This window comes from Dendropsophus ebraccatus, chromosome 4 (genome assembly GCF_027789765.1).
Source record: "Dendropsophus ebraccatus isolate aDenEbr1 chromosome 4, aDenEbr1.pat, whole genome shotgun sequence".
Classification (NCBI taxonomy): Eukaryota; Metazoa; Chordata; class Amphibia; order Anura; family Hylidae; genus Dendropsophus; species Dendropsophus ebraccatus.
The window spans coordinates 92335347-92348910 of NC_091457.1; the positions used below are offsets into that span (position 1 = coordinate 92335347).

General features: G+C 42.5%; 1 protein-coding gene across 1 annotated transcript in view; it reads left to right on the plus strand.

The window, feature by feature from the left end:
* Positions 1-13564, plus strand: part of WDR59 (WD repeat domain 59) — a 59100-nt gene that overhangs the window by 10404 nt on the left and 35132 nt on the right. Inside the window, exons 4-10 of the mRNA XM_069966275.1 lie at positions 1831-1916; positions 2011-2091; positions 3500-3537; positions 4834-4922; positions 5113-5229; positions 8205-8282; positions 11291-11447. Coding sequence (XP_069822376.1) covers positions 1831-1916; positions 2011-2091; positions 3500-3537; positions 4834-4922; positions 5113-5229; positions 8205-8282; positions 11291-11447 — 646 coding nt within the window. The remainder of the gene's footprint in view (positions 1-1830; positions 1917-2010; positions 2092-3499; positions 3538-4833; positions 4923-5112; positions 5230-8204; positions 8283-11290; positions 11448-13564) is intronic.

Genomic DNA, 13564 nt, shown 5'->3' on the forward strand with positions numbered 1-13564 from the left:
AACAAAGGCCTTATTCTGATTAGTCTGCTCAGAGCTGTAGATAGATGATAGCTGGGAGGTAAAATAAATGATGTTTTCCTCTTACCTCATGACTGTTTGCAGTTATAAAATTGCATCTTCCTTTCAAGCTTAAAGCGTAACTGTCATGGTTTTTTTTATTGCAGAAATCAGTAGTATAAGCGATTTTAAGAAACTCTGTAATAGGTTTCATCAGCCAGAAAAGCCTCCTTCTGTCCTCAAGAAGCAATTTCCCAGCCCCCCCCCCTGACTTCTTATCTGTGCATTATCAGGCAAACACGTCTTCATTACAGAGAAGCCAGTGAAGACGGGTTCTGCTCTCTCCATTGTAAGCCTATGAAGGGGGGAGGGGCTGGGGGAGATGAGGGAGCAGGAAGAGGTGACATGAAGGTCAGCTGTTTGTAGACTCTGGGCACCTAAACCGCAGGATTCTGGGGTCAGAAAGGTCAGTGCTTATCTAGGAACTTACTGAGAGAGATTGCAGGGTGTTGTGCTGTGCAGGACTGCTCCGTGCTCAGTCACTCCTAACAGCCCCTCCCCTCTCCATAGCCACATAATGGAGACAGAAATCCTGCTTCATTTGATGTGAGGGGGGAGGCTGGGAGATTGCTTTTTCAGTACAGAAGGAAACTCTTTTAGTACATAAAACCTATTATAGAGTTTCTTAAAATCGCTTGAACTGTTGATATTTAATGTTTTCAGAAAAATGGCCCTGAAACAACAGTTACGCTTTAAGTGTCATAGATGCTGTGCCGAACTGCAGCATTCAGGCCTCCTCCCCTCATCTCCCTGTTTGCCACTATACCTTATATGTCAAGCAGTTAAAGCAAAAGAAAGAAAACGGTAATGGGGGAAGTCTGTAACGGTAATGGGAGAAGTCTGTCTGGGAAGTAAAAGACCATTACGGGCAGTGGGTGGGGGAAATAAAAAAGAAGCTACAAATAGTTACCTGTCCCGTTGCCCGCGCAGAGCTGCGTCTTGCTTCTTCTGAGCTCCCTGCTGGCTATGTCACAACCCAGCTGACGGATGCCCTGCTCAGCCAGTTAGTAACTGGGGCGGGACACTGATTGGCTGAGCGGACCAAATCCCACCCGTCTGTGACGTTAAACCCAGGTCTGGGGTTAGAGAATGCCAGCAGTGGGGTCCGGAAGCTTTGTGATGTGGCGCAGGACAAGCACTGGGAGCGGTAAGCAGTGTCTTTTTTTTTTTTTTTTTTTTTTTTTTTTCTCTTAAAGGGAACCTGTCACCCCCCGTGCCGGGGTGACAGGCTCCCGACCCCCCGTTAGAGCCCCCTATACTCACCTAATCCCGAATCAGCCGCTGCAGCCCGGCGCGCGCGCTAAAAGATGAGTCCAACACCCATAGAGAATGACAGGAGAGTCCAGCGCTCCATCATTCTCTATGAGCGTTGGACTCATCTCTCAGCGCGCGCAACGGGCTGCAGCAGCTGAGATCTCTGTCACCCGACCACCTCCAGAAGCAGGACCCGGCGGGATTAGGTGAGTATAGGGGGCTCTAACGGGGGGTCGGGAGCCTGTCACCCCGGCACGGGGGGTGACAGGTTCCCTTTAACTCTCCCCCCCCAGACTCCTTTTAATTGTCCTTCACTTTAAAAAAGACCAAAAAAAAAAGGATATTGGACAGTTACAACACTAGAGAACGCTGACTATCACTGTATGTTCCCTCTAGAGATATGGGATGTCAGAGGTGCGAGACAGCCACTTGTCTCCTTTTGTAGTCTGCACTACTGGATGTACATTTTAGTAGGGATGTCAGAAGTGATCTGATCCCTGTTGCCATACTTTGTTGCAGAGTAATCAGCGAGTCGACCTGTATCAGTGGAGGGACAGCTGTGGGGACATTGCAGCCTCCTTGCAGGGACACACACGAGTCATCAGGTCAGTCAGTTTTTCTTGCCATAGTGATAATTTCATGACTGGACTACTACTCAGCTCACCTGCTATAACAGTGCATTGTCTTTGTCCTTTGCAGCGACCTGGACTGGTCCGTGTATGAACCAGACATACTAGTCACCAGTTCTATCGACACCTATATTTACATCTGGGATGTCAAGTAAGAACATGTTACAGCAATGTCTATCATATATATATATATGAGTCATGATCCTTTCTATGATACTAGTTGAGGTGTAAATGGCAGGTAGATATAAGAATTAGCGCCTTGTTTTAGGCTACTGTTAAGTTAGCTGGTCTCTAAAGGGATCTAGAATTTCAGAAAATGGATGCTGTACCTTGCTCGTACCCCCACTACTCCTGCTGTCAGATCTTCTGGCTGCGCTGCTCTTCTGCTGGCTTCTGATGACATTATGTCCCCCACATACAATTGTACAGCTTTGGACATTATTGGAAGCTGGTAGAGAGAGAGTTCAACCGGAGGTATGGAACTACAGAGGTATGTATGTACTCTTTTATTTTTTCAGTGCATGGGGAGGCAGTAAAGTAAGTTTACTATTTACCTGTAAAACTCTGTAGAAGACTCTTATGTCCCCTATGTCCGCTATGTCTTTTATGTCCCATAATGCCAGGGTCACTGAAAATGAATGTAATTTTTAGGCCTTCACCCTCTAAGCAGTTGTCATAAAACCTTCAGGTAAAGTTATATGTAAATTAGCCAGCCTCAATATTCTTGAGATGCCTGCCAGTGATCAGGGATAATCATTGCATTGAGGGATTTTCTCCCTAATAAAACATCATAAAAAAATAACATGTACTTACAGATTAAGTAATTTATCACTCCTTTAGTGAACTACAAGCAATGATTTTTTATTTTAAATGATAGGTGTTTAGATGCGAAGATAGATCGCTATTAAAAGTCATTAAAGGGAACCTGTCACCCCCGCCCCTGCACCCCCCCCCCACCCCCCCACCCGTGCCAGGGTGAAGGCCGCCCGACCCCCCTCTAGAGCCCCGGATACTTACCCTATCTCACCAAGTCCTGCTCCTGGAGCCAGTCCCAGGACAGAGATATCCTTGTCAGAAGCCAGGTGCTAGCTGCATAGATGAGTCCCATGTCCATAGAGAATAGAGCTGTCCTTCTCTCTGGGCGTGGGACTCATCTCTGCAGCGCACGCCGGGCTTCCGACAAGGATATCTTCGTTCGTGGGGTGACAGGTTCCCTTTAATGCGATCGTAATTGCATTTGCATATATTCCGCGAATCATCGTAATTGCGTTCCTATCTATATACTATAAACCATGAGTGTTTGCACTGGAAAACTTGAACGATTAACAATAAATTAGAGGTCAGTTCAAAAGATGTGATCAATGATATGCGGACAAATTTTCATTCGTAGTTTGATTGTTGCTGCGTTTACACCAGTAGCTTATTGGTTACGTTTGAACAAATTGTTTGCACGATAATCGACCTGTGTAAAAGACCCTTTACCTTACAACCCCTTAAATTATCTTTTCAAATGTAGATTTTTGACTTCTCTGTGATTTCTCTCCCCATCCTTTCAACAGAGACACAAGAAAACCAGCAGTCTCCTTGTCCGCAGTAGGTGAGTATTGGAACATTGGTTCACACAAGTGAGGATTGTGGTTTAGGACAATCCATATCAGTTTGGTGGGGACCTTCCTTTAGGCCACCTGCTGATGAACTGGTTGAAATAGCCAGTTATCCAGTTGCAGTATTTATTGGTCCCAGGATGACCAGTGGCCATTGTACTTTGTGGGACCACTGTACTTAGTTTACCAGCCTCAGCACTGTATGTTTGGTAGTTCCTGTTATAGCAGTTCACTGTATCTCATTCCTATTGAATAAGAATGAACAGCAAAACCAGCCACTACCAAAACTACAGTACCAGACACTTCTACAATCAGTCACTGTAATGCTAAGCCATCAGTTTAGGAGTCCCAGCAAGCCCCTTTACAAATTTAGCCTTTTTCTGCAATCTGAATTGTACCATCATGCTTTCTTTAGCCCTAAAAGTTTAGATAGAGCTGGGGATTAATAAATAGACACACCTAAGCTAAACCACAGAGATGCTGACAGGATGTACACAACTTACAGTATTCAGCTTATATATTTCTAGTTCTGAGAAATTACAGGTATATGTATGTGTGTGTGGAGGGAGGGGCTGTGGGAGCGCAGTTTGGTTTGTATGCATCCTTTCACTCATTTAATACATACAGTCACATCCTGCAATAGTTACTAGCAGGTAAAATTAGTACATTCACAGCCCACAAAGGCCGATAGCACAGAACTTTAGTTTGTAGTCAGTTGTTTAAGAACCCTATTACATGGGGCAATTACCTGCCTTAAAAGGCAGAATTGGGCAGCTATCACCTCATGTTTTAAAGACAACGATCAGCCAAGGATTCGATCAGCAGCTGATCATTGTCTTTCAACATGTTTAAAAAAAACTATTGGCCTTGCTTCACTATTGGCCTTGTAATAGCTGATGCTTGGCTGACGGCTGATTGGGTATAGAAAATCGTAAAGATGTACTTACCTGTCCATGCTCCCCAGTAACCTCCAGCCTTGTCTGTGGGATTCCCACTCACAGCAGATAACTGTCAGTGGCACTGTCCTATTTCAGTCAGTGATTGGTGAGATCAGAAGTGTCAGTGGCGTCTGCGGTGAGCAGGAAATCCCACAGACAAGGCTAAAGGACACAGAGGGAGCGTGGACAGGTACAATAACTACATCTTTATTATCTTACACCTTTTAAAACAAGGACTGTACGGACATCATTAGCAGGGAAGAATAAATAGTGCTCTGCTACAAATTACTTGGCCCAGTTTATATTCTACAACAACAACAATAATAATAATATTTTTTTTTCCTTTTACAGCTGGTGCCTCACAGGTTAAGTGGAACAAAAAGAATGCAAACTGTCTCGCCACAAGTCATGATGGGGATGTGAGGATCTGGGATCGGAGGGTTGGTATTTCACATAGCTTGAATAAGTAGAAGCCTGGGAGTCAGTGGGTGTTGGGTGAAAGGTTGGCTCACTGCAATTCACCAGGCTCCGAATCCAGACTTTCATTTTATTATTGATCGTGTTTAAATAAAAAGTAGCCAGAGGAATGCATCCAATCCTAATTAAATGCATCCTGTTCCATCATTGTAGAAACCCAGCACTGCAGTGGAGTATATTGCCGCTCACTTATATAAGATCCATGGACTAGACTGGCATCCAGACAATGAATATGTTCTAGCGACTTCAAGCCAAGACAACTCTGTTAAGGTAATATTCCCGGATCAACCGCCTTTGCCACCGAAAACCGAAATATCAGTAAATAATGGAAAGCAGTGATTAGGTACAACTACATAATGCGTATCACATTCTCAAAGCTCTGATGTAGGGGAGGTGTTTGTTAGGTCCCCACATTATATTTGATGATGTGTGGTGATTTTCCTTTATGATACTTAATAGCTACTCTGGCTCTGCTGTTACATTTGTCCATCTGTTATGGACTTTATCAATAATCATATGAAAAAATATTAAAACAATTTAAGAAGCAAAAGCAGTGCAACTCAAAGTCAGATCAGTCAGAGGACACACAGACAATAATTGTATACAGCACATTGTGAGCTAATAATATATATTAGTAATAATACACATCCACCAGTGATCAGAAGAAATCAATCGAAAAATATATTATACAAATTGGGGAACCACAGTATAGCCCACAGAAGGAAGGGTAGTGGAGAAAAGGCTAGTAACTACAGGCCAGTTAGCTTGACATCTGTAATAGTTATAGGAAAAAAAAATTAGGGAAACAGTTGATGGATGCACATAAGCACAGATCATGTCAAACGAATCTCACCGATTTCTTTGACTATGTCACAATAGGTAGTGATAAAGGTAGTGCTTTGGATACTGCCTATCTGGATTTCAATAAAGTTTGATGTTTCTATAACTTGAATATGGTATTTTTGGATGGAGACTAGCTGTTATGATGTCTTCTATACACTTTATACACACACACAAACACACACACACACACACACACACAGAAAAGGATCCAGCTTCTGTGTGTCTTTATAGCACACCCTCAGAAGCAGCAGGGATGGCATTATAGATCATTACTGTGCAGTATACTCATTACAAGCTGCAGGAGCCTCTCTGTGTGTCTGTCTCTGTTTCTCTAACCACTCTGCCACCTCCTCTCCATACATTTTAAGATGTACAGTTTTTACAGAAGGAGGCTATGTTCACACACAGTAAAATAAAAGCAAAATATGGCTGCAATTTTGAGTAAACAATATGGCCATATTTTCAATGTGCTCTGTCTACTACTAAAGTCTATAGGGAATTGACCATCAGTAGAGATAAATGCGTGTAGAAATAATGAACATGCTCATTATTTATGACCTGTTTCTGCCAAAAAAAATGCCTTTTTTCACTTGTTCACACACAGAGCTGGATAGGAGCCTGACTATTGAAGAGAGAGTATTTTTTTTCTCCGATAAAAACGCTGACAGGGGAAAGTATTGAAATACAGACTAGGTCACTAAAGGTCCCCATACACCTTATGTCGGCCGGGGTTGGGTGTGATAGAAAATCAACGCTAACCACTATCAGGCCATAGAACAGTCTGCGCACAGGTACCTCGGCCCTAGATTTTGACAAGGTGCTGACATATCAGTGCCTCAGAAGGCACAAGGGTAATGTTAACGCTGCCTAAAAGGTGACACCTGTGTATAGATAACAATCAAATACATAATTCACAAAACGGGATGTTCACAGCTCGACTTGTCCTGCTAGGAAGACCTTCAATAGAAATGGGTCAATAGTCATTCCTGTCTATTTTTTCCTACAGCCCATGTGGCTGCTGTACATAATATCTTTGAAGGATTTTAAAGTGTACCTATCACTTTGGGACCACGGCAGGATACGCTGAAAAAATCCTGAAGGTGCGTGGTCCTCCACTTTTGCAGGTGAAGGACAGAATTCCCAGAAGTGGCGTAGGCTGTATTGTAAGGGTCTGTTCACACTGTGTAAAAGAGGTGAAATTCCGCAGACTCTGCTCGGAATGCCGCTTGCCCCAGTGTGTCAATGTAATGTGTTGCGCTCCGCTCAAAGAATTGACATGTCAGTTCTTTGAGCGGAGAGCGGCTGAGAGTGGATCTGCGTGAGGCATCGCATTGACACACACTGAGGCAGGTGGGATTCCTAGTGGAGTCTGCAGTGCGAGGCTTTGTGTTTATTACAATGCATCAGCGGCTATTCTCTGAGTTCTGTACCCCACTCGTGTCATAATAAGACCACCAACCGGCAGGATTTTTTCAGTGTATGCTGCTGTGGTCCCAAAGTAATAGGTACCTATGATGTTTAAAAATATGTTTTAAAAGCCGTTCCTATGATGTTTAAAAATATCAAATAAAAAATTTCAATAAAAAAATAGAAAGAGATCAGAAAAAATAATTCAGCATCTGTCTCCAATGTGTGACACTTGCCTCCATGATGTAAATACTCTGTAATATATTATTCTGAAAAGGCTTTTTGTCTGTTACCATCAGTGGTGACACTGGCCCTTAGTTTGGCTTACTGATAAAGCAGCTTAGTAATTACACTGATTCCTTAGACCCCAAAGGCATATTTCTGAGCACCATATTGGTGGTCAATCTGTATTGAAATGAAGAGGAGAGACAAACACTAACAGCTGCAGGGGTATTGATAGACTCTGAAAACCCATGGAGATGCTGACACAGTTGAATGTGGCCGTTGTACCTTTAGGGTATAAACCCACACACCGTATACGCAGCAAAAACGCAGCAAATACGCAGCCAATACGCAGCAGATGTGATGGTGAAGATTTGATGCTGTGTTCAGTTATTTAGATCTAATTTGCTGCGTATTTGCTGCGTATCGCAGTAGTAAATACGCTGCATATACGGTGTGTGGGTTTGTACCCTGAAAACTTATTTTAAGTGAATTTGTCTCCCCGCCCCAGCCAGGACAGACCCTGGGACCGGACATGCGTGTGACAGTATAGTACAGTAAAACAGTACTGACTGTTTTTGGGGGGGATGTCGGGATGGTACCGTTTCGCTTTAAGGAAGTTGAATTAGCATTTTATTAAGCTGTTGCTATAATATAGCCCACTTGTGTATTCCGTTGCTTCCATCCAGAATTTAGTCTTGACCATGTGGCCTGCAGTAAGCTTTTTGGTCATCAAATGCTTTGATGCCATTTTTTTTTTTTCTCCTTTTCAGTTCTGGGATTCACGACAACCACGGAAATGTCTCAGTGTCTTAGCTTGTCAAGTGCCTGTGTGGAAAGCACGTTATACAGTAAGTATACTATCTGTCAGTTTTTCATAATCCATTATAATACAAAGTGGTGACATCAGAACACAGAGTTAAGAAATAACATTGTTTGCTATACTCGCTTCTAGGCTGCCAAAATTGTCTTGTTCAGACTGGCTCTTGTAAAGGCCTTTTGTGGTAAGATGTGGAATATATAGAGGAGGCCTTTGTCTGATGAGGCCTCTTTATCGCATGGAACCTTAAAGGAGAAGTCCGGCCAAAATTTATTTTTTATATGTTATTACTGATGGAAAGTTATACAATTTTTCTAATGTACATTAATTATGGGAAATGCTCATATACTGCTATTTCCCTTAATTTAGTGTATCAGGAAGTGTTAGAATTATCTCTGAAGCAGTGACGTCACGACGAAAGGTGTAATTCCTATGGAGTGTCCAGCAGGGGGCGCACTATATATAGAAGTCAATGAGTACCATTGACTTCTATATATAGTGCGCCCCCTGCTGGACACTCCATTGGAATTACAATGGATGTGTATGTAAATGTAGTATACAGTGTTTTTGATTGAATACATTTTTGAATGTACATTAGAAAATTGTATAACTTTCCATCAGTAATAACATATAAAAAATAAATTTTGGCTGGACTTTTCCTTTTAAAGGGAATCAATCAGCTGATTTCTAATAGAGCAGTAAACACGGAGGCTGCATGTATCTTTACTATGTTGGTGCACTGCAATAGTTTTGAATAAGCTTTTGTAAATGAAATATTTAAATGAAGATTTGCCATGTTAGCAACTAACTATGCTGCATAATTTGCTTTCTTTAAATGTATGTTACTGTTCTGTTTTATGTAAATAAAAAAAAAAAAAAGTTAAACACAATTGTAAATGAAGGTATTCGGTGTACCGATCTGCACACCCGTTGCCTTCTGCAAAACACCTACAGTCATATGCAAAAGTTTTGAGAATGACACAAATATTATATTTTCACATGATCTTCTGCCCTCTGGTTTTTATGTGTGTTTGTCAGATGTTTTTATTACATACAGAAATATAATTGTAATCATATTATGAGTAACAAAAGCTTATATTGCCATTTAGAATGAGTTAATGCAGCAAGTCAATATTTGCAGTGTTGACCCTTCTTCTTCAGGACCTCTGCAATTCTTTCTGGCATGCTCTCAATCAAATTCTGGACCAAATCCTGACTGATAGCAGTCCATTCTTGCACAATCAATGCTTGCATTTTGTCAGAATTTGTTGGTTTTTGTTTGTCCACCCGTCTCTTGATGATTGACCACAAGTTCTCAATGGGATTAAGATCTGGGCAGTTTCCAGACCATGGACCCAAAATGGCCATGCACCCTCTATGTTTTGTTCCCTGAGCCATTTAGTTATCACCTTTGCTTTATGGCAAGGTGCTCCATCATGCTTGAAAAGGCATTGTTGATCACCAAACTGCTCTTGGACGGTTGGGAGAAGTTGCTTTTGGAGGACGTTCTGGTACCATTCTTTATTCATGGCTGTGTTTTTAGGCAAGATTGTGAGAGAGCCAATTCCCTTGGCTGAGAAGCAACCCCACACATGAATGGTTTCAGGATGCTTTACAGTTGGCATGAGACAAGACAGGTGGTAGCGCTTACTTCGTCTTCTCCAAATAAGCTGTTTTCCAGATGTCCCAAACAATCGAAAAGGGGATTCATCAGAGAAAATGACTTTACCTAAGTCCTCAGCAGTCCACTCCCTGTACCTTTTGCAGAATATCAATCACTCCCTGATGTTTTTTTTCTGGAGAGAAATGGCTTCTTTGCTGCCCTCCTTGAGACCAGGCCTTGCTCCAAGAGTTTCTGCCTCACAGTGCATGCAGATGCACTCACACCTGCCTGCTGCCATTCCTGAGCAAGCTCTGCACTGCTGGTAGCCCCATCCCGCAGCTGAAACACTTTTAAGAGATGGTCCTGGCGCTTGCTGGTCTTTCCTGGGCGCCCTGAAGCCTTTTTGGCAACAATGGAACCTCTCTCCTTGAAGATCTTGATGATGCGATTGTTGACTGAGGTGCAATCTTTCCAGCTGCGATACTTTTCCCCTGTTAGGCCATTTTTGTGCAGTGCAATGATGACTGCACGTGTTTCTTTAGAGATAACTATGGTTAACAGAAGAGAAACAATGATGCCAAGCACCAGCCTCCTTTTAAAATGTCCAGTGGTGTCATTCTTACTTAATCATGACAGATTGATCTCCAGCCCTGTCCTCATCAACACCCACACCTGTGTTAATGGAGCAATCACTGAAACGATGTTTGCTGGTCCTTTTAAGGCAGGGCTGCAGTGAGGTTGAAATTTGTTTTGGGGGATAAAGTTCATTTTCTAGGCAAATATTGACTTTGCAAGTAATTGCTGTTAAGCTGATCACTCTTTATAACATTCTGGAGTATATGCAAATTGCCATTTTAAAATCTGAAGCATTAGACTTTAAAAAATAATATTTGTATCATTCTCAAAACTTTTGGCCATGACTGTACTAATGAATATTTAGCCAGCACTCTGCAGTGAATGGTGGCCTAAAGTGACGTTACTGCAGAACACCAGCTAAATATTCATTAGTAGGTGTTCTGCAGGAATTGGTGTGTGTGGTCAGATTAGTGGTGGCGAGGGCTAAAGGACCGTCCTCAATGCACTGAACACCCTCATTCTACTTAATAAGGGCCAGTTCACACTGAGCACTCCGCCATGGAATTCCGCCAATTTTGCTTAGTGTGAAAATACCCTAACCCAGAATCTCTCTTCAATTATTTTCATGTGCCTTTTATGGGGCAAATGAACAGAGGTTGTATTAACTGAAGTTTTCCTTGCATGTACAGTTAGATTTATCTGGACCTTGTGCCCTATATCAAGGCTTGTTCTATAAACTTTTAGCATTTTACAGAAATGTGACTGTGATCGATGACTGTATCCTAGAATTTCATATGGACATGTGTAGGCAGCTGACAAGCAGCCGTCCCACAATCTGTTAATTTATTTTTACCCCTCAGCCCTTCAGCAATGGCCTGGTCACAGTCATGGTTCCCCAGCTGCGGAGAGAAAACAGTCTTCTGCTATGGAATGTTTACGATCTTCATTCCCCAGTGCACATCTTTGTGGGACATGATGATGTAGTGCTCGAGTTTCAGTGGCGAAAACAAAAGGAAGGTTGGTTGTCCTGCATAATGTATAATTATTTCATGGTGGTAATGGTAAATTTAAACCCCTTTACACTCATTGCAAAATAAAATTTCGACAAGGTCATTAAAGTGGAATTGCACATAAGGAAAACTTGTTTTCTATTAAAAGTACATTAAAAGTTATATACATGTGTCTATATAATGTATTACTATATCTGTGCGGTTCTGCCACACTGGTAGCTGATTGTAATCCAGGAAGTGAAAAAAACTGGCCTCTGTGACAATCCACATTGTCTCCTAGTTCCACTGCTCTCCCACCTTAGGAGACAAATATTCCATGCCTCTGTCTCACATTGTGTTTGCTGAGCGCAGGCTGATGATGCAGACAGGGGGCAGGGGGTAATGTCACAGGAGGCTTGGCTGGATCCCCCAATGCCCTGATTGATTCACCATCTCAGACCGGCCAGAAGCAGATGCTGTAACTTCACTGCAGTGGCGCAGCTACCATACAGGCAGGGTTAGGCAGTTGCTATGGGGCCCATGCAGGAGGGGGGCCCCGGGTGAAAAGGTAAGAGCGTGTGTCCTTCTGTTTAACACCTTATGTACTACAGTGTAAAAGTTTTCTTACATGCTGCAACACAAAAAAGGGTTAACAAGCAGAAGACAGAGATCTCTGCTTCACTGTTCTAATAACCTCTGTTCTCCAGCTGCTGCAATCAAATAGAAAAGGAAAATGTGCAGAGCTTCGTGCAGAGATCAGGGGATATCCGTGCACCAGCAGTAAAGCATATGCATATATATATATATATAAATAATACATACAGTGCTTTGTGTTGTGCATAGGGGAGGGGGCCCCTTAAAATTTTTTGCTATTGGGCCCCGTGAATCCTAGCTACGCCCCTGCTTCACTGATTGTGCAAAAGTCTGCAGTAAAATTAGGGCTATGTTCACACATGTTGGAGTTTCATTGCAGTACTGCATCATATTCACAAAAATTATGCAGTAACACAATTAAATGAGGCTAAACGGCAGAGAGGATCAGAGCCGGCACTGCCAATCCCACCTGTCCGAAAATGAGGCATAAACAGTGTATCCCATGTAAGATGATATTAGATAAAGTCCTTATTGTGGGGCTTAACCTCAAAGATAAAAGATGCTTGATCATAACATGTGCATGGAGATGAAAAGAATTATTATTTTTTTTTATTAAATTCGAAAAGTTCTTTATACCAATATCAGCGTTACAGGTAGTAACAGCGTGCTGTGTGGTGTTACAGGTAGAGAATACAGCGTGCTGTGCGGTGTTACAGGTAGAAAATACAGCCTGCTGTGTGGTGTTACAGGTAGAGAATACAGTGTGCTGTGTGGTGTTACAGGTAGAGAATACAGTGTGCTGTGTGGTGTTACAGACAGAGAATACAGCGTGCTGTGTGGTGTTACAGGTAGAGAATACAGTGTGGTGTGTGGTGTTACAGGTAGAGAATACAGCCTGCTGTGTGGTGTTACAGGTAGAGAATACAGTGTGCTGTGTGGTGTTACAGGTAGAGAATACAGCGTGCTGTGTGGTGTTACAGGTAGAGAATACAGCGTGCTGTGTGGTGTTACAGGTAGAGAATACAGTGTGCTGTGTGGTGTTACAGGTAGAGAATACAGCGTGCTGTGTGGTGTTACAGGTAGAGAATACAGTGCTGTGTGGTGTTACAGGTAGAGAATACAGCGTGCTGTGTGGTGTTACAGGTAGGGAATACAACGCTGTGTGGTGTTACAGGTAGAAAATACAGCGTGCTGTGTGGTGTTACAGATAGAGAATACAGCGTGCTGTGTGGTGTTACAGGTAGAGAATACAGCGTGCTGTGTGGTGTTACAGGTAGAGAATACAGCGTGCTGTGTAGTGTTACAGGTAGAGAATACAGTGTGCTGTGTGGTGTTACAGGTAGAGAATACAGCGCTGTGTGGGTGGGACTATAATGAAATGATAAAGTACTGCAAATATTTCAGTAACACAATGAAACTGCAATGTGTGAACACAGCCTAGATGTTCTGCAACAGATCTGGTTGGGGAATGGGCAGGGTGGATAACTGTGATGAACAGCTGAGGGAAAGTATTGCACTCTGGAATTTGTAGTACTGTGTACAACTGCTCAA